This window comes from Daphnia pulicaria, chromosome 6 (genome assembly GCF_021234035.1).
Source record: "Daphnia pulicaria isolate SC F1-1A chromosome 6, SC_F0-13Bv2, whole genome shotgun sequence".
NCBI classification, from domain to species: Eukaryota; Metazoa; Arthropoda; class Branchiopoda; order Diplostraca; family Daphniidae; genus Daphnia; species Daphnia pulicaria.
The window spans coordinates 21,896,625-21,922,580 of NC_060918.1; the positions used below are offsets into that span (position 1 = coordinate 21,896,625).

The following is a 25,956-nucleotide window of genomic DNA, read 5'->3' on the forward strand; positions in this document are numbered from 1 at the left end:
GGAGTTCAATCGATACAACGTTGGCATTTCGAAGGATTTGAAATTTGAAAAAAAGCGCGCGGGAGGACCAGCCGCCGACACAATTTCATTTACGATCGGCCCTTTTGTGCCCAGGCAATATAACCACTGGCCGTGTGTGAGGTTGCGTGTGTGTTTGCCCAGTGTTTCGGATGTGGTGGTGGCCCTGGACCGACTGACTGTGCGGTCGTCGGCCCGCGACGAATCATTACAAACAGCTGCTCGTTGATCAAAATGCTGGCCGGCCTTACACCCAAACAACCGGCACAATAGTCTGCACACATAAGCCACAACAACGGCCCTTTCTTTTCGATTTTTTCCTTCCAGATTAGAAAAATAAAACTTTTTATTGACATTGGAGTCCCCCCAACCAGACCATCGGCCATTGTTTCGTGTTCAATTCAAACCGGTCAAGCCTCTGTCTCTCCTACCCCCCCACTCCTCACTTGTAGCCCTTGGAAAAAATAACAGAACCGGTCCAGCCTCCCTTTTTTCCAACTGTACGTGCGCTGATGCGTGAAACAAATTGCGTTTGGGGGGCTTCGCACAAGAAGAAGAAGAAGAAGAAACGAAAAAGGGTTGACTGGTGGTGATGGTCGGATCGAATCGAATTCCCCTCCAAAAAATAAGGTGATGGGATGATCAATGGGTGGTACCGGTTTCGTGTGGGAAAACGGCCGGGCAGATGGAGCACGGCCACATGCGCAGGGCAGAGGTGATGTGGGCCGTCTCCGGGTGAGCGGCCAGATGTTTGCGCAAGCTGCCCTCGTTGACGTAGTGCTTGCCGCAGACTGGACAAGCGTGGGTCGGCGCCCGGCGCTTGACGGCGCTCGGCGGAGGCGCCGAAACGGCCCAGCCGCCGCCAACGCCGCCCGTCAGACTACCCAGTCCGTTGATGACGTCCGAGGCGACGCCCAGGCCGCTCAGCGACGACGCTAAACTGTTGTTGCTGCTGATCTGCTGCTGTTGCTGCTGTGCGTTCGATTGTTGTTGCTGGTGTTGGTGTTGTTGCGAGGCCAGGAGCGACGATACAGACGCCGCAGCCGCCGCCGACTGCTGTTGTTGCTGCTGCTGCTGGACGTGATGGGCCAGCGATGGAAGGAGACTGTGCTGGTGCGGCATCAGCAGAGAAGATCCCGCCGAACTTTCGCTAGTCGCACCCGATCCTTCGCCTGAAATGAAATTCATTTTTGAAAAAATCAAAACTCAAGTCGAAAGCCTCTAGTCACACAAATCCCGAGAAATGCCAGACGAAACTGGACACTCTTGGTTGATGCGTTATGCCAAAAAATGTGAAGAAAAAAGAAAAAGAAGAAGAAAACAAGTGAAGAACATTTCGCTGAACGGTTGGCCGAGTTTCTCCGGAATGAACTTTGACGGTGTGGGTCTAACGCGCTTTTTGGCGGATTATTACAAAGTTGCCAACAGACTGCCAAGCTACGAGTTGTTAACGTCCAGTGTATTACACAGAAGCGGAACACATCAAAAAGGAGGGGGGAGGGGGATGGATGAAACGAGCCGGGAATAACCCCAACCCGAGAAAAAAGAAAGAAAATCGGCCCAATGGGCTCCTCCAGTGCAACAGCCGAAACACACAAAACTACAAACGAATATTGATTCTCTCTTTCTCTCTTTCGTCGTTTCATTTCGGGGTGCCTGTGGCGACTTTTATAATATCAAGAGAGAAGCAAAGAGAGACGAGAAAGAAAAGGGAGCAGAGAGAGAGAGAAAGATGATTCAATGATTCATGTGTACAGCGGCAGCAGCAGCAGCCCTCCATTGTATAAATAAACTCCGTGGCTCTGTGTGTGTGTGTGTGTGCTGAACTCGTCGAGCCATTCGTTGAAAAGGGAATCACGACATCTGTTCATCATCAGAGGCTCACAAAAACTAAAAGAAGAAGAAGAAGAAGACGCAAAAGAAATGGAATCAAAAGAGTTAGGAGCTAGGAGGGGACTTTTTAATCAAGTTGTCGGAATGGACTACGCCATACAGCAGAGAGAATGAGAAATAAATAATAATAATAATAATCATCCGGAAAGAAAAAAATGGGGCGTCGCGACGCTTTTCCGCATTGAAAAGAAGTTATTTCGTCTCATGTGTGTGTCTTTTTCTTTTTTTCAATTCTATAAAAACTTTGGCATTTTTTGACGGTTCTTGTTAAATTTATTTTGCGGGAACATTTTCCACGAATGCGCATTGATTTCCTAGGCATTGGCCGACGGCGACATTCCCGCACAAAAGATATTTTGGTTTGTTGTAACTGAAATTTGTTTCTCGTCGTCGTCGTTATCATTTTCGATCCATTCCGGATGCGCAGTAGTATGCACTCCCCCCCTGAAGAAGAAACCGGTTTTTTCTTTCCCCATCGACTGAACTGGCGTATTAATGTTTCAACACATCCCGTCGCCCAGGCCCTTCTATTACCTGGGCGCTTCTGTTACGCTTCTTCTTTTTTTCTATTTTCCAAACTGTATACTATCTCCTTATTGTTTTTCTTTCTATTCTTCTTCGACTCTCTTTACTTGTTCCTCCTCCCCCCCTGGAGAGAGAAACTGACGTCTATCTCTCTATAGATGTAGTTGCCAAGGCAGCAATTAATTATCTACGGGCCTCCATCCCACTCCCATTTGAATTACACAACAAACAAAAAATTAAAAAAAAAAAGCCCCTCCATCGCATCCAATCGGAGCATTTCTTTCAACCCGACGTCGGGAAGAATAAAGAAAAAGCTAAACAGGACTCGATTGTATGGTTCCACTTTTTTAAAAATACATTTTCCTGGCCATGGACGAACGGATTTACTATATATATAAATTCATATATAAGGTTTCTTCCAGTAGAGTAGACCAGGCCTGTCACAACATGGCCTGGTATATCTAATATCGTTGTATTATTTATTTTTTTAATCTCAAACTCTCTTTTTGCCTGGACAAACACGCCACGGATAATATTTTTTTTCTAGACTGCTCTCTCCCCCCCCCCCCCTACCGAATCCCGCGAAAAAATAGACGCTGGAAAAACAACACCGCATATGTATGGCCCCCCGTCCGCCATTATATTATTGGCCGCCACCGAGTTGTGTAATGTCTCATCGGTTTAAATATTTTTTGTTTCGATTAAAATTCACATTTTTTTAGTTTTCTGTTTGAAGGGCATCAAAGAGAAGGAGAACCTACGAAAGAAAATAGGGGAAACCCAACAAGACCCTCATCACCGAAAAAAAATAAAAGGTTAGACAGAAATATTCGCCCAAGAAGAAAGAGAAACGACGGCGGAACAAGTTGAAAGCCATCAGCGATTTCTCGTGAGTTTCCAGCAAAAGACGCAAGACCCTGTTGTGTGTGTTTTCTGTTTTGTTTGTGACGTAAATGTTTTGACATTTTTTCACGTCACGGAAGTCGCCTATTAACGACGACCGAACGGAATCAAAAAAATTGAGCTGCTCATTTACACACGGGGTTGATGTTTTGCGTTGTGCAATGGTCGCAGACTTGTGTCGCTATTGCCATTCCAGTGGCGACTCTGTCGTCCCATTACGTCAAAATTCTCGAGCCCTTTTTCCCCGTGTTTCGTGACGAGTTGCCTATAACGTAACAATTGCAACCGCCCAATGGCCTTTTTTAGCGCACTAAACATCTTTTTAATATTCTTCTTCTTTCTTTCTTTAGTTGTCGTCGTCGCTGGAAAATGAAATGAGACGTGGTGGTGGTGGTGGTGGTGGTGGTGGGGGGAAGAAGAAGAAGCGGCGGCGAATGCGGACAGAAGCAAAGAGAAGACGTGCAATTCGATTATGCAGATTCCCCCTTATTCGGTCCCGATTGCTTTTTCGGGGTGTATTTAGCGACTATCGCCATCCTATTTGGGCTCTCCCTCCCATCCATCCATATGTGTGTGTACACTCTATCGCCCGTCGCCATCTCCCCACAAAATAGAATCAATCAGATTTCTTCTTCTTCTTCTTTCTTGCTCAATTAATCGCTGACGTTCGGCAACGACATTTCAGTGGTGCTGGGGGGAGACTGACTCTCTACATGTGACACGCTTCGTATATAATGTAGTCGCTACGTGCGTAGGCTGAATAAGTGCAGCCGGCGATATACTTTTTTTTCCAACGAAATTTTTTTCAAATTTAAAAAAATATGAAAAAAGATTTTGGTTTTTGTTTTTAAAAAATAAATCAAATGAGAAAATGTTTAAGAACAAATTGACTTACCGGTCATGGAGGACGTTCCGGCCGAAGCGGCGGCGACGACGTCTTTGTGGACGTGCTTCATGTGTTCCATGAGTGCCTCGTTGCCGAGGAAGAGCTTGTGACACAAGGAACAGCAGGTCGTGTTGGGTCCGCCAATCAGGGCCGCGTGCTGTCCAACATCAAACGGTGGCGAATAACGAACGAAACGAATCAAATAAGAAAAAAACGAAATGAATGAATGAACGAATAGATACCAACTAGTATGAATATTAGACTCTAATAGAGTTCGAAAAAAGACATTCCGTATAAAAAGAAGAAGAGAAAAGTTTGAATTCGTTTTGAATTTTCCCTCCGTCGTCAATAAAAAAAGGATGAGCTCTACATAGTATAATCAAACTAGAAATTTTAAAAATAAAAGACGAGCGAACAACAGTAGGTAGGCCTATGGGAATGGATAGGCGGAAAAAGAAGGAAACAAAAAATGGTACACACCCCCACACAATAGGGGGAGAGAAAGAAAAAAAAAGAAGGTTTGGATTTTAGGCCTATGAGCGAGCGGCGTCGGTCGGCGTCGCTTCCCAACCCTCATTTTTTGTTGGCTGGAATTAACAATTTTTTTTTTCTTCTTCCCTCCATATGGGTGGCGAGGGAGTTTAAAAAAATAAAAAAAATTGATTTATTGCATTTCCCCCCTCCTTGTGCCCACGTCCGGATGCGGGGGCCAGCAGCAGCCCAGGCAGAGAGTGGAAAAAGAAGTGGGGGGGAAGAGAAGAGAAAAAATGGGAGGGAACAATAACAGCAGGCAGGGCTGATGACGTCGGGGTCGAATAGGAAAAAAATGTTTGGCCAAGAGAGAGGGGGGAATGAAAAAGGGAAATAAAAAAAAGGAAGTCTCTTTCTCTCTCATCATAAAAATTAAGTCCGCCATTGCTGGCGGTGGTGGGGAGGAGGGTGGAGCGTTCCGCTTCCGCTCTCTCCCCATATCCTGGGCGCCATTGGCCCCCCCTCTCTCTCGCTCTCCTTCAGCCGCCCGTGTGTTACATCTAGATGTGTTTGATGCATGATAAAAACTCCTCCCATTTTTTTTCTCCCATCCCACCCACCATCACCACCCCCCGAAAGAGAAAAAGAAAATAAACTTTTTCACTCCCCTCCACCCAGCAGTTAGTTGACTGATGATTTTCTGTGCATTTCATTTCTCTGATTCTCTCTCTACTCTACAGACTTGGCGCCGCGACGGAAAAGAATATTATCGTAACGAAATAAAAGGGGCTTACACACACACACAGAGAGAGCCAAGCTCAAAAGAAGGAAAAGACGACAAAAATCAATGTTGCCGACGACGTCGTAGACGTCGACTACTTTTCCGTTTCTCTCCATACGACGTATACGACTACTACAATGTCTAAAAAACTCACTACACACACACAGACACACAAAAGTCGAAACTCGTGGAAAAACAAAAGAAGGGCGAGCGTCGGAAAAATAGCCGCAATACTCTAAATTACTAATTCAAAACTACTTTTTTTTTTAAATTTTCTACCAAATTTTTCTAATTGGGTGTGAAAAAACAACCAATTGCGACTCGAACGTCGACCGGGATCTTACTTGGTCCAGCGGAGAATTATTGGAACCGCAAGGATTTTTTTTCGACTGTCATGGCGCAGGGGGTTGGGGTGGAGTGGAGGAGGGACAGGACACACATAAGGACAAGACATAAAATGGTTTAAAAAATTAAATTAAATTGATGGATAGACAAACACGAAGCCGGACAAATCACAAGATGCGCGCCACATTTATAAACAAATGGTTGTGCAAAATGATATCATATTTTTATTTGAATTTAATTTTGTTGGGGGTTAATTTGGTTACCTTGGCCGTGTGGGTGCGGAGTGAGGACTCGGTGGCGAATCCTTTGCCGCAGATGGCGCACTGAAACGGCCGGTTCTTGGCACGTTCCAGCTGGGCGTCGTGATTGCGGAGGTGCTGCTGCAAATTCGACAGCTGGATAAAGGCTCGTCCGCATTCCGGCACATGACAACGATACGGTCGTTCACCTAAAAATAAAAACCAAAAATCGACAAAAGAAAAAGAAAATGAAAATGATGAAAGATTCATGAATGAAGCACATCATTTATTCGAGACGCCCGGCTTGGCAGCTTCTTCTTTTTGATTTCATCTAGCAGAGTCCGCCATCATCAAATGCAGATGATGGGAACTTCGGCACCCGGTTTTGATCCGCCGCCCGGATGGAACCAAAAATAGAAAAGAAAAGAAATCGGAAACAAATGTTTCAAGAAAAGTGTGAGTTTTCAACTCTCTCTCTTCTCCTGGCCAAACTTGGTTGAAGAAGAAAACTCGTCGTCTTTTCTTTTTGGATTCAACTTTTCTTGGAAAAACAAAACAAAATTTCTTTGTCTATTTCTCTCTCAGAATTTGAAACAAATCAAAAATAATCGGGGAGGAGACCCGATATTATCTAAAACATTTTTCCCCATTTCTCCCTCCCTACCCTGAAAGTCTGTCACACATATGACGGCGACGTCCAGCGCATACTAATGAGAGCCACTTGGGTCTGTCTGTCTGTCTCTCTCCCTCGGCAGTGCGTTAATTACAAAAAGCCCCGCGACGATGTACACACACACACACAGAGTCGAGATGGGGCTCCCAAGTTTTATTTCTCGACAACACAATGGCAAAGGGGAGAAAGAGAAAAACGTGAGTCTCTCTTTTATTTTTGTATCTACCAAGGGGCTGTGCTCCTCCTCCTTGTGTGTGTGTCTCTGTGTGTGTGATATGCATATTTTTCAGAAAGGGAGGTACTATTGAGAGTTTGAGACTTTTCTCTCTCCCCTCTCGGCGCGCTATTTTTTATGATTTCGTTTCATTTTTGTCTTTCGTCAAATCCCATCAGGACGCGGTTCGTGCGTGCCTTTTGATTCTTTTTCTCAACCTTGGTTCCCTCAGACTCTTTTTTATTTATTAGCTCCGCGGAATAAAAAGAAACCCCCCCTCGGTCCTTAATCTTTTTTTTTGTTCTTTCTCCCGAATATATCTTTTCTCATTCGCCCTGCGGCGTAATATGCGCATCATGAATTTCAAATCTAGAGCGCTTTTCTTTTTTTAGTGAGAAAAATCTTTTTATCTCTCTCATGTAGTTCAATTAAATGACACGGAGAGCCAATCAAGCGCCATGACTTTGTGGTTTTATTCCCCCTTTTTTTTTTTTTTGTTTCGCTCTCGTTTTAAACGCGTGTGAGATGGCAAACGGTCGAGCTGGGGTGGGGTGAAAAGTTGCACCTTTTATTTTTCAACCCAAAAAAAGGGATAAAGAATTGAATCGTAATTGGCATCGCGCCTCTGATGGCAATCGCTCAAAGAAATTCGTGATGGCCTGTCTTTTTTTCTTTTCTATTAACAAAATGGCGGCCGGGATGGAAATGGAGGGGAGGACGTGTCGATTGTAGCGCAGGGAATTCGAATGACGCGGCACAATTTTTCTTTTCGTAGACAGAAATAAGCAACGGGCTCATCTGCATATCGTCCATCGATGAGACCTTATTCCCCCCCCCCCCTTTTTTTTTAAATTTCAAATTTAGAAGCCGATCCACCACACCAAACTTATTCACACGGTCATCGGAGCAATCGGAGAATTTCTATTCCGGACGGCCGTCTGGCACACACACACACACAACGGGATCCATCGAAACGTACAAGGGTTCAAAAAAGACACAATCCGGTGGTGCTCCCCATTCTTTTAGATTGGAAAGAGAAGAGAAGAGAATGATGGAACATACTATAAAAATCCTGGGCGAGGGGAATTGATTGAATTGGAAAGAATAGCGACAATGTTTCACAGTTGGGCCCGCTACACGTCTAAAACTATACGGGGGGATTTGCATACGGCGATGACGACGACGACGACGATCGAGTTCTCTCCCCTTTTTCTTTATCTCGAATTGTCGTCAATGAAAACTGGTTTTTCCCGTCCGGCCCCTCATCCCAACTACCACCCCATCGCAACCGTCTAAAGCCGCCCGATGACCATAGAAACTGCAGTAGAGGAGATTACCAATTCAACAACAGTCATCGGGCACGCTAAACAAAATAAAATATCAAATGAAGAGAGAGAAAAGTATAGAGACGGCTGGACGGCTGGAGGGGATTGCCGGCCAGCTGGACCGACTCCTCTTGGGCCCATGTATTATATAAAAGAGTAACACAAAAGAGGAGGAATCACGTGACATCCTCCAGCGGATGAATAGTGGATTGATGCGCGTCCGTTATCAAAACGAGAACACACACAGACACAGACACAGCAGACAAATGAAACGAAAAAAGAACTGGAACACGCATCCTCATTTCCGAGTATACTATCCAGCAAATCCCCCTGGGCGTTATTGAAAATTTAATTTTTTAGTTTTTCCAGTTTTTCTTCTCTCCCTGGGCAGCTCAGCCCAGGACACAAGTCGGAATTGAAAGAAGAGAAAAAGATTCAGCGAAATTATCTTGCCAGCAACTGGGCGCTTCACGCTGAAGAAGAAGAAGAAGAAGAGGCTTAACGAGTCATTTGAAAAGAGCGGGGCTCCTGTCACCGAGGATTTTCTCCCAGGAGCTCAAGAAGAGGCTCTCTCTCAAAAACTTTGTTTGTCTCTCTTCTCTCCCAGCTCTTTCCTTTTTCGCCAGCATTCATGGAATGGAGGATCTCTTTTTTATTTCTCCTCTCTCTCTTTTTGGGTTGGCCGGTTGTTGTTGTTGTCTAGACGGAAGAAGAGTTGAAATCCCCCACCCATGTAGGAATTAAACATATTCTTTGCTCCTTGACGCAAGGAGCGCACACAGCTGATTCTTTCCGCTCTCTCTCATCTCCTCTCGGCCGCTTTTAAGAATGAGCTAAAAGATCAAGTGGAGTTTTCTCTCCGGCGGAAGAGGGGGCGGGGGGGTTTGTTGATTGATTCAGCGACGGCGGAGAAATGTTGATAATCCTCTCTTTCACTTATTTCTCTCTCTCTCTGCTTGCTTGCTTGCTCCCGACTATTTCTGACTTGTCTAAACACAAAACACACAAGCACAGTTTTAACTTTGAGTTGATGGATGTGTGGGTGGAAGCCTGGCAACTTCTTCCGTGTCTAGACGGAAACAAATGGCGGAACACACAAAAGTCGAACGACTATCTTTCCATTCTATAACAATGTCGCAAAGGAGGAGACAAGAGAGAAGAGTCGTCCATTTATATCTCTAACAATCGAAAAGGCTCCTGGTTAACTATTCACAATTCCATGCATTGCGGATGACTCCTCTCTCTCGTGTATGTCTTCTCCGGCCAGAGAAAGAGATGAGAAAGAGATGAGAAAGACTCTTGTGATTTTAGTTGAGGAGAAACGTTATAAATACGCCATACGTTGACTTGTGCGAGAGCTTATTCAATAAATGATGGCGGAGAGAGAGAAAGAGAAACAAGACTATACCTGCCGCTATCCAGCAACCATCCAGCAAGGACAAGGACAAGGACTTTTTTCGTTTTCTATTTTTTCTCCCGTTTTGCGAGACTCTTCGTGTGTCCAGTCACGCCCTGTGCAGGCTCTTTTCAACGATTCATGGGGCGATGGGGGAAGGAGCGACTCACGGAGAGAAGAAACGCATCTAAACGACGACGGCGACGACGACGCTACAGACACGAAAAAGTCGATGGCGTCTCCTCCTCTTTTGCCATTAAATATGAACGGCTGTCATCCCGTTAGGAAGCAGGAGCAGCAGCTCCTCCACACACAAAGAGTTTTAACTTGTTCCGATATTTATTAGATATCCCCCCACCCGTGCTGCACGATGGCTGAGACTTCATTATAGACATCGGCTGGCGCTGGCCGGGTGGAAAAAAGAAAAAAAAAGTGGGAGGGACTCATTTCTTCTTGTTTGATTTTGTTTTTTAAATTTCCCTCCTCCCAGTTCCGCTTTCTCTGACTTTTCATTTGTTGAGAGGAAGGAAAGAGGAAAAAAAAGAAGCGAAAAAAAAGCTGGGAGGGGGAATGAAAAAAAATTTAAAGCCGATTGGCTGGGAGGGGTGGCGTCGGCGTCGATCGGAGCACACACACACACACACACGCGCAATCCGGAACAAATGAGAAAGAGCCCGGACCCGCATCTCTCTCTTCCTTTTTTTTTAAATAGAAATGAAATTTTGTTCTTTTTCTACCCCAGCGTCGGTAGGGGGCGTCAATAAAATACAGAAAAAATTCAATTTCAAAGAGTCATGCAGGGCTTCTCTACTAACGGCTGTTCAGCCTCTCTCTCTCCAAGCGATGGCGTCGTCCAGCAAAAAAAAAAAAAAAAATTTCAAAATCACGTCATAACACGCAGTCGTGTGTGTATGTTCTGCTGGGCCGTCGGATTTTCATGCGGAGAAAGGGTGAGCGACGCCAGCGGCGGGCCCCGGATGGTAAAAGTTATACGCGCAAGCTAAATATATAATAACAAAACGCGGAAAAAGCCGAGAAAGAGAAAGAGAAAGAAAATGAATAATAAGAAGAAGTGAAACACATTCATTCTTATTAAGGGAAAAGGGTTCTCCTTTCTATATCCCCCCCCTCCTCCCAGTCCGCCCCGATTCTTTTTATATTATTCCGACTGTTGGCTATACAGAAGAAAGTCTACTACTACTACACAGCTAGGAGCTTTTGTTCTTTCCATCTTCTTCTGCTACTTTGACTTGTCCTTTCTCTTTCTCTCTTTCCCATTTGTAATTATCATTTCTTCTCCTTCTTATACTCCTCCTAGCTAGCTGCTGCTGCTATTCCGACCCACTCGTTTTCTGGTATTGACGGAAAACACCAAAGAAAGAAAAGTAAAATAAGTCGTCGCCCTTTTTCTTTCGACGGGCTCCTGACTGTGTGGCTCCTTTGAGCTGCGCACTCCTGTCGTCTGTCATTAGGTTCATTTTGGTGTGGCCAACCGAGAGACATCCCGTCCGTCACGGGCTCCTTCTTCCAAGACACGTTCCTCTTTTCAATTTCGGGAGCGGGAGAAATGAAATTGAAATTTCAAGTTGGGAAAATAAAAAACTGGGCCAATTTCCAAATTGATTCAGGCCATCGGTTGCGCAATCGGTAAATAGTTTGATCGTTTCAAAAGAAGAAATCTTTTCCGTTACATCAATTGAATTCAAATGGCGGGAAAATAGGGGGAAAATTTCGTCACGCCCTCTGGCTGTGCATTGTTACGACATGACTACACGAGTTAAGACGGACGCGTCCAGTTTTTTTTTCACTCCCCAACCGGCACACGACGACGTGATTTGACAGTCGGGGGCTCCCGAAAATGTCGTTTGCCCAGTTAATATTGCCCACCGTGAATTATGAAACAGCCAATAACATGGCGGGCGGTGGTGGCCCCCACCACGCCCGCGTGACTTTGGGCTAGCGTGAGCCGCATAAAATAGCCCGCGGCGCAATCACGGCCGTTGAAATTATTACTTGCATTTTTCCCGGTCCCACCCGTTCCGACGTCCCCTCGTCAAAAAGTCCAGCAGCCTCGGCCATCATCATCCAAAATGAAGAAATGAAATTTCGGCCAATCAGCAGCCGGGAATCAATTCGATCCAATTCCACGGAATAGGAATTTTTAAAAAAAGGAAACGAAATGAAACCGTCAAAGTCAAATAATGAAAAAGGATCTAGCTCCCGAATAAAAACCAAAAGAAATCAAGAAGGAAAAGAGTCTCATAACTAATCCAATCATCACGAGAAAAGGGGGTAAGTAGGTGGGTGGTTGGGCTAATGAAGACAGCGCGGGGGAAAGGTAAGACGACCGCAGTGCCACCACCTCATTAGTCATTTGGTTCATCTCTGCAGCAGACGAAAATGTGTAAACAACACGAAGTCAAAAACGAGAAGAGAAGAAGAAGAAGACGACGACGACGTGTTGTGTTTCTTTTTTCTTATTTTTCAGCGTTTGCTGCGCACATCGAAACAACGTGAGGTAGGGGTGGATGGAGGAGAGCTAGATATTACGTCAGTCAAGTAACTGAATCATCAGCATCGCATATTGCTTTAATTGGGGGAAATGAAAACCAGCACGACCAGGGAGGGAGGGAGAGGGAGGGAAACGACAACACAAACAAACACACCGGATAAAAAATATAGAGAAGGAGGAAAGGGGTAAAAAAAAAATGGTCCTCATTAGACGACAGTTGCGTGCGTCAATCCTTTCTTTACATGTCAATATTTTTATCCCCAACAAAAAAAATGATTTCAATTTCTTTTCTGTTTTATTATTTCTTTTTTGGGGTTATATTTCTGGGGAGGGAGAATAGGGAAAAAAAAGTAGAAAGAGAACGTGCCGGAATGACAAAAAAATACTGGAAGGTGTGGCTATTTAAATCTTATAGATATTCCCCCCTATTTTTTTTCTTACAAGTAAAAGAAACAAATTACATGAAAAAAAAGAGAGAAAAACTGTTCAACAATACCCAGATCCGATCGATGTTTTTTTTTTATTTATTTACTATGATATAGTCAAAAAAATAAAATACCCTCGTGCTATGATTCAGTGCAAAGGAACTGTTGAAAAGAAGGAAAGAATAGGGGAAAGAAGAGAGATAGAAAAAAAAAACGATGGGATCCGTCTTTTGTTGGCGATTCGGTAGAGCACGATCCACGCCCTTTTCACACACAACACAACACACACACATCCAACAACAATAAATTCCTTTTCATCCGCACACCCCACCCCGCGCTGTAGTAAGGAAAAAGGTGCCGCTTGTGGCAGCGGCAAGACCAATCTTCTATCCATCCCCCGAAATAAAAAAAGAGTGTGTCTTAACTCGTAACATCTTCTTCTAGAAAATGTAACTCTTTTTAAAAATATCAATTTAAAAAAATTCAATTTGATTTACAAATCAAAGTAGAAGAAATTCCGTTCGGGTGTGGTGGTCTAAAAATAAAACCCAAGTGATTTGCATACGGGTATTGGTTGCATAATAATAAACAAATAAGCCGACGACGCCTTGATTCGGCAGAAGAAAAATAGAAAACGGTCAACGGCTTTTTTGGTAGTATTATCCATCGCGATCGATTTCACAGGCTTCTTTTGATATAGACGCGCCCGTTATTATTATTATTATTATGATTACAAGATTGCATTTAACACGGGGGGATATAATGCAATCCGGTCGGTGATGTAACGTCCCATCCGTTTCATCATCCTGACGTCCTTGTGTGAGCACATCATCAATAATCAGACCTTCTCCCTTCCCATGTGAAATAGCGACAGACTAAACGCGGCACTCGAAAGGGGGTCGGCGGCGCCGGTGGGAGAAAAGGGGTTGCACCCCCTCTCTCTCTTTCTACTCTCTTCCTGTTTTGCATACACGACGGACGTGACATGACGCTGCACAAACGGTCCAAGGTATTCACAAACTTACACACTGTGTGCAAGAATGCCTAGACCTAATACAATCGAGGCTCCTCGTCTTTCAAAAGGACCGGAAAAAATCTGCATATGATTTTTTTAGATGCGTGTACCTTTCTCCCCACCCCATTTCCTTGCCGATGATGGCCGAGCAAGAGTCCCCCCTTATATAACGTATATATCTTTATCAATACACCTCTATGAAAATCAAACAAATATTTTTCACCAGAGACCCCGGCTGCATTTGCATATCCATAGAGGAGAGCTAATCATTTTCTATAGCCGCCCTACACGGCCCTACACTTCACTCGGCGGCGGCATTCCCTTGGAGGCCCAGCTGCTTTGCATACTTATTTCTCGACTCAAAACTCATATCTAATAAAAACGAGTGAACAGTATGAGGCTCCATTCAATGGGGGGAGAAATACAGGAGGGAGAGCCTCAACTTCAACTAAGATCGTCGAGGTGCCATTTCTCACGTTCGGACAAGATTCTCACGACCCGATGACTGGGCGTGGCCCGTATTTCCAATCCGGATGGATTGGAAATTTAAAAAAAAAATTTAAATAAATAAAAAAGTAGCCGGGACTGACCTGTGTGGAGGCGGGTGTGCTGCTGGACGTGGCTGAGCTGCTTGAAGCGTCGGTCGCAGTAGGAGCAGCGGTAGGGTTTTTCGCCCGTGTGGACGCGGATGTGCTGGACCAGCTGGTGGTTGGACGAAAACGACTTGAGACACTGCTGGCACTGGTGCGGCTTCGTTTCGCTCCGGTGGGCGTCGCGGGCGTGCATCTGCATCGCCGATTTCGCCATGAAAATCTGCGTTCGTTTAGAATCGACAATTTCATCAGATTCCCGTTTGTTTTTTTCAAATTTTGTAATCAAAAATAAAATGATAATCAACCGCAAATCAAAATTAAAGCGGAACCAGACGGCGCGGGCGCTGCTGAACTCGCAGACGATATACTCACCTTTTCACATCAACACATCAAATATCGAAATCAAAACGGACGGACCAAATAATAAAAGCCGTCACACACAACAATCAGCCAAAAAACATTCCGCCATGCAGTTAAATACAATTTTTTTTTTTTAAATTGAGATTTCGTGCCGAAAAAGATTTTTTTAAAAATCGAAAAAATAAAAAAAAAATTTAATATTTTTGGGGGTGTATAAATTAAAAAAGTTCAGGTGGTTTCTTCTTTACAGAAAATAAAAAAATAACAAATTGATGGGCATCGCTTTTGTTGGGGAAATTTACCGACTCGGCTTCACCCCCTTCCATCATTATCAGCCTTGTTTGTATTTCACAAAAGGCCCATCACGCGCATCCATTCGGGGGTAAAATATTAAAATTTAAAAAAAAAGAACGAAGTGAAATTTGAATTTGATAAGAAAAAATTTGGTTGAAGAAAAAAATCTTTTGATGAAAAATCGTTCAGGTGAGAAATGATCCCCTAAAAAATGGGGGGAAGAAACTTTTCTTCTTGTCTTTTCAGATGAAATGAAGTAAGAAATAATTTTTGGAAAGAAAAGGGGGAGAGAAAGATGGACAAAAGCCTTTCTTGTATCATGTTGTAAGAGTTATTCTACACACTTTTTGGTTGTTGTTTGTTTGTTGCGTCTTTTTTACTTTTACTTTACAAGAAGAAGAAAAAAAAGGACCGGATGATTCGGCAGTTATTACCGATGCGGAATTCTTTAGATACATTTCCTTTCTGTTCAAATTTCAAATTAATTTTTTTTTTCTTTTCTATTTAAGTCAACGTCAGGCTTTTTCCTTTTCACAGCGTCACGTTATCGATCAGATATATATTTTGTATCAGAACCTTTCGAAAATTCAATCGCAAGAAAATGTGACAAGACAAAAAGGAGTTATAACATGCGTGTGTGTGGGAGACTCGATTCAAACGATAAGCTTGGGAAAAATAAGATGGACGGAATAATCTCAATTCATTTGCTCTCTCTCTCTCCGATTGATTGATTTCTACTACCCACCAAAGTCTTTTCCTTTTTTTATTGGGGTAGAAGAAAAACAATCGATCGATCGATAAAGTCGGGGGACTATTTTCTATTTGAAATAATAATAAAAAAAATACTCCAATCCCAGAGCGGCTGGGCAACTTTTAGAGACGCAATCACCTTGTCCGGCGCGGTCGCCAGTTCGTCAATTTTGTGGTCTGTGGTGGTGGGGGAGTTTTTTCCGTGTTGTTTATTTATTTATTTATTATTATATTCCACCCACTGGCCGCAACCAGCACTCGATGGCCCCTGCGTTTTTGATTTGCAATGGCCGTCGCCCGCTCGGTCGTGTAGAGAATTGTAGAGAGACGACAGGAGAGGGGGGGTTCTTGTGTTATGTTCAAAGCTTCGCTTATCTATTCACGATGCTAGGCAACCATAGCATCCATCCATCCATCCCACCCTCCTCCCTCTCGTGTCTACTACACACACACACACGTAAACCCCTCCTACTTTTTATTCCGATCCCCATTCCGGCTATAGTCTCTACTATTTTCTTTGGGCTCCTGTCGTCTTTCTCCTCCTGTCCGTCAATTTCCCAATTTTTCCGACCGGGAAAAAGATTTTAAAAATTCCTTGGGTTGGACCTGTCCCACCGTTTCCCAGTGCTGCACAGTCCAGTCACATTTGACCAATGCCACGCGATTGATTTCGGTTTCCACGAGAAAAATCAGTTGGCGGTCAATAATGGATATGATTCCGTTAGGGGTGCGGTCAATCGCATCGGGAGAAACAAACCGGATTGGGAAAAAGGGGAGGACAAAAATTGGGGAGGGGGATTTATCAGAATATCAAAGTGAAATAGATCTTGTTATTTCTAAAAAAGAATAGTCGAACCGACTTTTTTGTATGTTTGCGCTTTTGTTTTCGTCGGCTGTTCCGACTGGCAGAGTCGGCCAGGGCAACAAGACAGCGCTGATTAATCACCAATGTCAGTTGGCGGCTATGGTGGTGGTGGGTAAATAATAAGTAGACTAGTGAACGGGGAGTGAAACACAAAAACATGTTTTTCCACCCATTTGCTTCTTCTTCTTCTTCTTCTTCTTCTCAGTGTTTGTTTTTTTCCCTTTTCTTTTCTTCCCCCTGACGTAATAGTCCACACTCCCATCAAGAGATGCGGTGAAAAGAAGACGGCGGAATTGAAAAAATAATTTACCCCCCTCTGAAAAAAAAAAGAAGCTCATGCTCTTGAGCGGTTCAATTTCAGCCGCAAAAACAACAGACGAGGCCCGCACGCAAACAAAACAAAAATAAGAAATCGATGAACGCGAGCTCCTCTCTTCTCTTCTCTCTGGCAGAGATTAAAAAAGACAGTGCAGACGAGTGTAGCGCGCGCGTGCAAAATAGAAGAAATGAAAATAATAAAAAAAGTTGAGAGCGGCTGAAAAGAAAAATTTCTTCTTTTTATTATTATTGAAGAGAAGAAGATGCGGCTGCGATAATATCACAACTCTGCCCTGCGGGCAAAAGAAAAGAATAGGCTTTTTTTTTTTAATGAGATTGCGCACACCAGCCATTTTTTTATTTTTCCTATTTTTTGGCTCCATTTATTTTTTTCCCTACTTCATTTTGTCGGCCGCCATTTTGGCCCTTCGCTTTTGTTCCGATTCTTCTTCTATTTTTCTATTTTTTTTACAGTGGGCAAGAGAGTGAACTACTCCTGATGGTTATAAGCTGTGAGCTAAGAGATCATCCCCTACCCGCTTGTTCTAATATTTGAACTTTCGTACATTTGCCACCCAATGGCAGCGCTGCAAGTTTCTTTTTTTATTTTTCCGATTTGGAAACTTAAAGAGACCCAAAGATTCTACTTGATCGATAAAATCGGGAAATAAAATAGCCAACGAGAGTAAAGGAATCAAAAGTCTCTGATGGAGACATCACTCGGAAAGGATTTAAATCCTTTCGACTCTGTGGGCGGATCGCTCGAGAGACAAAAATTAAGGACGTAAAACGTTTCCCAGATTTCCTTTTGATTCAAATCATTTCCGGTTTTTTTGAACTATTACGCAAAAAAAAGGTGGGTCTATTGTGTTACGTGTCTTCTCCCTCCGTGGGAGGCAAACCCCCCTAGCAAAGTTACGTCAAGTAACCGAAAGGGCTAGGCCTCTTGTGAAATTGTTCTACATGTTAGTTTTAGTTTTTCTTTTACAACTGTCTCCAGCGCTCCTGCGCTCGATTATGCATAATAAACAGCTTCGGTCGTCAACGACAACGAATATGAGAAGCCTCTGAAAAAAAAATCCCTTTTAAAGCCTTATAGCCCCCCTCTATCCTTTCTCCAAATGGAACCTAAGAAAAAAAGAAAAAGAGTTTTTCCTCTACTACTACGAAGGTACTAAGAGAATGAAACAAAACGGATAAAAAAAAACCATAGTTATATAATAATGCCCGGCCGGATGGGTTATATCACACACACAACATATTTCAAATGTTGAGTATGCATATGTAAAATAAGACGACAGGGTGTGTGTGTGCACAGCATGTAAATAAAAAAAAAGAAGAAGAAAATTTAAAAAAAGGAAGAGTATGTATAAGGTAGTTAAGGTATATACGGCCCTCTTGCAACAACCACCTTCTGTTCTCCCTTTCATCAAGTCCCCCCCCCCACAGGGTTATAATACGAAAGGGTTAGGCGAGGGGGGTCCTCTTGTGTATCGCCATGTGTGTGTGTCGCCTTCCACTGTACATGGTAGCCCTAGATTTGCATATCAAATGAACGGTACAAAAGATTCATCTTCGGTCCCCCCCCTGCCCGTGTGAAATTCGTTCACATCTTCTTCTTCCTCCTCCTTCTTCCTTTCCTTCCAGCCAGCCGAGGGAGAGAGATATTCTTCTCTCTTTTATTTTTCATCAACCCCCCTCTCTTCATTTTTCTTCTGGCATCTATGGGCGGCGGCCATTGTTCGAAACTTTCATCCCATCCTATTTTTTCTTTCCGGGATGGAACAAAAACAGCCAATGTCGCAATTCAGCGCAAGTAATAATACACTAGGACGTCATGATCCAGCGGATGAATAAAATGTCGGCCAAAGTTATGGTGCGTCATTCTTTTCGGTTGGAATGAATTTTTTTGTTTTTCAAAAATGCCGCCAAAAATAATTAGGAAAATGATTTTTTTTTTTCAATTCTTTTTTTAAAAAATCTTAAAGAATCCGCCAGCGTCGAATAAATAAAGTGACGAGATCTTTGACGTGCAACCCGATCTGATTTTCTTCCCATTCTTCCATCCGACTCCTCCCCCCAATTCTCAAGGAACCTTTGAGATGTGCCGACGACCCGCGACAGCAAATTGGAATCTTGTCGTTGTTGTTGTACAACACAGCTACTACTAAACGATACATATGTCGTCTCCGATGAGAATAAAAAAGGGGGGAAATCTTCTTCAGTGTCAAACGTCTTCCCTTACCAAGGGACGGACATCAATACCCCCAACCCAACCCAACACACACAAAAAAAGTAGAAACACATGTTTTGTCGGTTATATAATAACAACAGCAGGACATTAAGGGACGCCGAAATAAAATTTAAAAAAAAAAAAAACGAAAGGGTTTTTTTTTTACGTCGATTGCCTCCTGTGTTGTGTCTATATAGGGTTATATGGTAGGCCTCATTTTTATACCCCTTTCATCTGACCATCATTAAAGGTAGGACCGAATAAAAAAGGGTGAAATAAAAAAATAATTTCCAACGAAAAAAATGAGGGGGGAATCGACTTGTTTTCACTTTTTTTTTTGTCCATGTTGTTGGTAACCAAAGAGTGAAAGTCTATCTAAGAGTTTTAAAATAAAAAATGAAAGTAGACTCTATTAGGTGGAGGGACGCCATCTGGTTAATCTGTGAGATCATTTCTCTCTCTCTCGCTCTCTCGTCAATGTCCTGAAAATGAGACAAATAAATTTCTACTGAAATCAAATCATCCCCAGACGAAGAAGAAGAAGAAGACCCTCTGTGTGTATGACAGAGTCACATACGAGGAGGGACAATGAGGAGCAAAAAAAAAAAAAAAAAGTTGGATAATATAACAAAAAGTTTGCGTGTCCGGACCGACAGCGGTTAGACCTCGACGACAGACACTCCCGACTTTTTTTTTCTCCCTCTAACTAACCCGCCAACGACGAATGACAGAATAAAAAAGAAAAATAAAGTAAATACTAAGTTCTTCATTCTTTTTTAGTAGTAGTAGAGGGGAAAAGGTAATCATCATCATCAATCCATTGCCATCCTTGCACACAGATAATCGTCAAACATGGAGCCCAAAATTACCCCAAAAAAACCAAAAGGGAAATCCCCTTTTTGGTTTAAAAAGAAAAAGATAATGACGTAAAAAGAACTGTAACACGACGTAACGTAACGTAAGAAAAAATAACTGAGAATTATACCAAACGACGGAAGCGGTCAATGTCATGCATCGCACACACAAGACACAACAGACACACACACAGAGAAACAAACACAAGCTGTTTTTGGTTGTTTCTTTACTACCTTCCAGAGTTGCTCCATCTTCCAGCGGTCGTCAAAGAAAGGGAAACTGCGCGGTGGTAATTTCGACTAAACGATTTTTTTCGTTGTCACGAGTTAGTACAAAATATTTTTCCCAATCATTTTCTTAATTAAGACTATAGAATAAACTAAATTTTAAATATAGTAGTACCACAATCAAACGAATTTCCAGCGACATATTGAACCGAATTTTGTTGTTTTTATCTTCCAGGGGGGTCGTTGTTCACGTCACTGATCACGAATTAAAAGTACATAGGCCTGTGTTTGTTACCGTTTGAATATACAAATACAAAAAAAAAAATGCGTCTATCTCCCCTTGTCGAAATTCAAATGAGGAGCGCATGCGCATTTCGTTTGTCGTCTGTCGTGTTGTGTGTCCTCTAATGTATGCCCCCCCCCACCAGAAAAAAAGGGGGGTTTTCCAGTAGTAGCTACTAGTTCTAGGCCTGTGTACAACAACAGACAGTTGTACAACCCAGTAAAAAAAAAATAGAAAAGAATAGGGGCGTTTATACGCGACATAACAAACCCCGAAATGGATTCAATCGCTTTTTTTTTTCCTTTTTCTAAGACGGAAAAAAAACAACCACCAACGACGACGTGATGTCACGGGTGGTGGCCACTTTGCTGCTGGGCCCACACAACAACCCCCCAAAAAAGAGAGGGGGGTCTCCCTTATTTACTTGAGTACTGCCCTTGTATATAATCAGGGACTTCTTTTTAGCTCATCTTCTTGCCATTTGGTTGACAGGTTTAAAAAAAATAGGACAGAAAAAGAAACAACCCCCCCTATGAAAGAATGAGACACACGGCCGTCAACAACTTTGACGTAATTTCGGCTTGTGTGTGGCGGAGTTGATGATATTTGCTCCAACTTTCTCAGAAGGAAGGAGGGTCCTGCCGTCTGATTTTGACGTAATCGGGTCGCCGTTTGATAACTAGGCCTATATCGCGCAGGTAACGGTTAACTCATGGGGGGCGGCAACCCAAGATAAATGAGATCCTACGATGTGGTGAAAAGACCCCAAGAATGGCCGACATCAAACGAGACACGCAAAGAAAAACAAAAACCAAATAAAAGTTGAACGACCTGAAAATTGTTCATTCAAATATTGCGCCATTACAAACTCTCGTCTTGTTTTACCCAGAAAAAACCAAAATGCCTAAACTGTTTATAATTGAAGTCTATATAGATATAGTTCGCTACGCAGCTGTTGTAGGCCTAAACGAGAAAAATCTGATACGATTGCGATCGAATTTTTGTTTTAAGAAAAAAGCTTAAATTACACTGGCCTACAAGAAAATCGAATTACAATTCGAGATCTTAACCAGCAAATGATTAAATTGACTTAGAAATTTCGATTTGAGTGTGCTTCCGTCAAATAGATTCGACGGTGGGCCTAACCTGAAGATCTTGGACGAGTTTCTCCATCATGGATGGATCGTGAGTGACGGAGGACGTCGTCCGCGTTGAGGCCGTCGACGTCGAGAGCAAATTGAGAGCCGCCGCCGTTGCGGTGGCCGAATTGGGTTGTTGTTGTTGTTGCTGTTGCTGTTGTTGCTGGAGGGAGCTGGGCGAAGACGAAGGCCAAATGTCGATGATGTCGCCCGTGCCGTTGTTGATGCTGCCCAGGCCGGCCAAGTGGCCGGCCAGGCCGCTCAAACCGCCGCTGCCAATGTTCATTTTGTGTGCCGTGGCGATGGCGTTGCTGACCGTCTGCTGCAATTGCTGTTGCAATTGCTGTTGTTGTTGCTGTTGCTGTTGTTGTTGAGGTTGTTGCAGCTGCTGGGTCGGCGTGACCGATGGTGGTCCCGCTGGCGGAGGAGGAGGAGCCGGCCTGACGCTGACTTCTGCCATGCTGCTGCTCGAGCTGGAACTGCTACTGGAACTGCTGGAACTGCTACTGCTGCTGGAACTGCTACTGCTGCCGCTGCTCACGACGCTGCCGTGGTGGCCGACCGAGAGACTCAGCGGATGCGACAGAGAGACGTGGTGGTGGTGGCCGTGACCGTGACCGTGGTGGCTGTGGTGGTGATGGTGGAGAGAAGACGAGTGGTGCTGATGAGGACCGGCCGACAGAGCGCCGAGCGGGAGCGATTGGACGGCCGGTGGCTGATTGCCCGACGCCGAGCCGCTAGTGACTGTGACGGCGGCTGCAGCGGCCGTCTGCGCTGTGGATGGTGGTCCGGGACCGGCCTCGGCCGGGCCGGCACAAGCCAACTGATAGGCCAGCAAGCCGACAGCCAGCTGGAAATCGTCTAGGCCGTCCGTGGCGTGGCTCAGGGGCTGCAGGTTAGATGCCAACACCTCCAGAATGCTACTACTGGCCAGCGCAACAAACCCAACCGCCAAAAAGCAACTCGCACAAACACGACGCCAATCAAACGACGCCGACCGACGGCAATTTAAAAAAAATGTTTTCAACCGATCGAATCTCAGGACTCAACACTCGGGGACCAGAAATTTCTTCGACGTTGTTGTGCGGACACGGCGGACCGATTTGCCCGTCGGCAAATTTACGAAAAATGTTACGTCACTTTCTTCTTCTTCTTCTTCCAAGTCGCCTGGACTTTGTGAGTCACTTTTGGTCTCTCAACTGGACATGGGAAAATGGATCAAAACTTTTTTAGGCCTAAAACCCAACCGCTAGCAAAATCAAAACAAATTGTCCAGTGACAATTGTTTGGTTTTGACGTTAGTACGGCAGTGGCCTGGACTGAACTGGACTTTAGTGTGTTTGACACTTTGCTAAGGGAGAAATCTCTTAGGCCGTTTGGGAGAAATTTCGGTTATTTCTCTCTCGTGTGTGTCGTACCCCCCTAAGGTGCCAAAGAGACTTCAGTTCGAGCCGGAGGTTTTGGCAAGTGTGTGGGCCTCCGACGACCGGCGTCCAGGTTATTTACTAAAAAGCTGGCCCTGGGTTAGCGCACAGCAAGGAGTGGGGGAGTGCTGTACGGACACGACGACGACGACGACGGCGGCGACGTCGAGGCGTCGTTCAACTACGAGTAGGTACAGATAAAACTGGTACAGAGTACACCGAGAGGGTGGTAAGGTGGGTGGGATCACACATAAACGGCCTCTCTCTCTATACTGCTTGTGGGGGAGGAGGAGGGGGGGAGAGAGAGGCGGACGAAACTCTTTTGAGGCTGCGCGGAAAAAGCTGCGTCGGACAAGTGTTGGCCTCTTCTTCGCTCTGCGCGTGCCCCGAATCTTTTTTTCTTTTTCAAATTCAAATGGTTTTCCCTGCAGAACCGGATTCGATTGTTTTTTATTGGAATGGCGGCAAAAAAATGAGTTTGAATTGAGGTCGCTCAAATATTCACAAATTTGGCGTCCCGACGCCGAGTCAGATAACAAAAACTGGAAATCATGGCAATCATTTTGTTTGACTGGAAATCGAAATAAGACAATCACCGGACGGCGCGCGCACTCGAAGCGTCCATCCCGCACTGTAAAACGCACCGTCAAAAATATTACGCGCGAAATTTCAAACGCACTAAACTTTTTCAATTTTCCGATCAACTTTTTTCTTTTTCTTTTTTTTTGCTAATCAGCACACGTCGTGTCGGCGGCCCAGGCGGCCATATACTGGCCCGCTCTGAGCGACACACTCACTCACACACGATGATAGATACCCATCCTTCCCGTTTGGAAAATAAAAAATTTTCTTTTTTTTTTCTTTTCTGGTTGGTCCTATCCTTTCCTCTTTTCTATTTCCCCTTTAGAAGAAGAAAAGAATAGGCCACTCCATTCAAATTCTATTTTTTTTCCTTTCTCCTATATAGGCTCCGCCTAACTCACTCGTTCCCCTTCCTTCCTCCCATAAGGAAGCCATTGCTCACGAACAACAAAAAAAGGGGTAACATGTTCTCTCCCCCCACCACCACCCCACCCTATGCACATACACACCACCAGGTATACTACAACTCACCACCGGTCGGCCTAATATAAAACCAAACAGGCCTCCGAGAAGAAACAAATAAGAATAAGAAACAAGGAATAAGTGAAAGTCCGTCCCGACCGGAACTGAATGTCATCATCATCTGCTTAGTTTTATGTTACGAGACCCCATAAAACTATTATTTTTTTAAAACACAAAAGAAAAAAAGGGACACCCCTACTAACTCTAAGGCACTGTATATTAACAAGTTACATTCGTCCTTTAATCGAGTTCAAGTAAATTCTCATTAATCAACTAGTTGCTCAATTTCACGACATTTAAATTTGCCGCCACAGTTTGGACGAGATAAAAATGTCGTCCAAGCTGAAAAAAAAATTCCGACAAGTAGAAATTATCAAAGGGTAAAAGAAAAAAGCGATAACAAAGAGCGTGTTGAGCGCGTGTTATTGTTGCATGGAATTGCGACGCCGCCAAAAGATGTTATCACTACTTTTTTGGGGCTGGCATTCGAATCGAGACTTCGAGAGTGAGTTACGTCTTGTAGTATTATTTGCCTTGTCTCGACAACAACTTTATCCCGATCGGAATCTTCTTCTTCTTCAACCTCTTTTCTTTTCTTCTTTATTTCTTTCGAAAAATGAAAATAGATAAACTGATTTTTTTGTATTTCTAGAAAATAAAAAAACGGCTTTGTAACACGATCTTGACCGCCCTTTTTTTTTTACCAATCAAAATTTGGGAACCTAGAAAAAAAGAAACCGATGACTTTTCACTATTTTTCCCACGAGCTGCGAACTTTTGTGATCAGAAAAAAAAAGGAAAAGATTTGTTTTGTTTTATTTTTTGGGGATCTTACACGCACGAAAAATAAGAAAATTACTCACGCCGAGAGGTGACAAAGATTGGGAGGATCTTTCTCAACGTGTGTCAACCGGAGAGGAGAGAGAGAGAAAAAACGAAAAAGATGTTTGTTGTGTTTCCTCGTGAAGTGGTGGTGTCTTTTATGGTGGTCGCCGGCCGTTTGGTCGTGTCGTAAAAGAAAAAAGAAAAGAAAATGGCCACCACCGCAAGAACAACACAATTTTCGGCTGTAAAAAAAAATTTATACAAAACGACATCACGAAGAAGAAGAAGAAGAAGAAAAGTCCCCCGATTTTCTCCCAAAAATTTTTTTGTTTCCACCCAAAGAAGAAGAAGAAAAAAGAGTTATTTCTTCTCGTACAAACAAAAGCCGAAGACAACCACCACCACCACCACGGCGTTTGTTGTCCGTTGAATAATGAAGATGGGGCGGCACTCAACAACACACAGAAAAAAAAAATCCACCAAGTTCTTTTTTATTTTTCTTCTTGGTAGGAGGCCATGACGACGCTCCGAGCCACCACCACCAAAAGAAGAAAAAAGAAAAAAAGATTTCTGTTGTAATTTTTTGTTTTTTAGTCAAGTCACACAAGGTGAAATTGTGGAAAGATTTCCAACAGTTTTGTTCGCCAGATCAAAAAGAAAGATATAAAAGTTAAGATTTTCTTTTTTTTCGGGAGTTTTTTTGTTTTTTTTCCTTTTTTTGGCTCGTAAAAAATGCGCGGGTGTGAGGTAATAACAATTTACGGATGTACAACAACTGAGCGGAGGAGACGGGAGAAAAGAAAAAGAAGCCCAGGACGGCGCACGCGCGGCATCTCAGCGTGAGGTGAGTTCGACGGACGAAACGGACCCCAACTGTTGCGCTACTGTACACATTTCTTTTTGGGCCAGATTGAATCTTCAACTAGTGTCTCAAAAAAGAATGGATCCAAAAATATGTTTGAGCTACTCACGTCGGAATGGCCGTTGTTGTTGTTGAAGCTGGAATCTGTCGATTCGATTTTGGGGCTTATTTGGTGCATGGCCGGCGCGGCCGTCGGCTGGTCG

General features: G+C 43.7%; 1 protein-coding gene across 3 annotated transcripts in view; it reads right to left on the bottom strand.

Annotated features, from left to right (window-relative positions):
• Positions 1-25,956, bottom strand: part of LOC124342568 (zinc finger protein rotund-like) — a 119,694-nt gene that overhangs the window by 4,464 nt on the left and 89,274 nt on the right. The window contains exons 1-7 of one of the 3 annotated variants that reach the window (XM_046795567.1): positions 21,546-25,856; positions 20,123-20,188; positions 14,212-14,434; positions 6,086-6,270; positions 5,822-5,866; positions 4,235-4,382; positions 675-1,190 (exon numbers count right to left, since the gene is read on the bottom strand). In XM_046795567.1, the coding sequence (XP_046651523.1) occupies positions 675-1,190; positions 4,235-4,382; positions 5,822-5,866; positions 6,086-6,270; positions 14,212-14,434; positions 20,123-20,188; positions 21,546-21,998 (1,636 nt within the window). In that variant the 5' untranslated portion in view covers positions 21,999-25,856. Of the gene's footprint in view, positions 1-674; positions 1,191-4,234; positions 4,383-5,821; positions 5,867-6,085; positions 6,271-14,211; positions 14,435-20,122; positions 20,189-21,545; positions 25,857-25,956 lie in introns of those variants that run through there. The other 2 variants (XM_046795565.1, XM_046795566.1) reach the window with 2 other exon arrangements.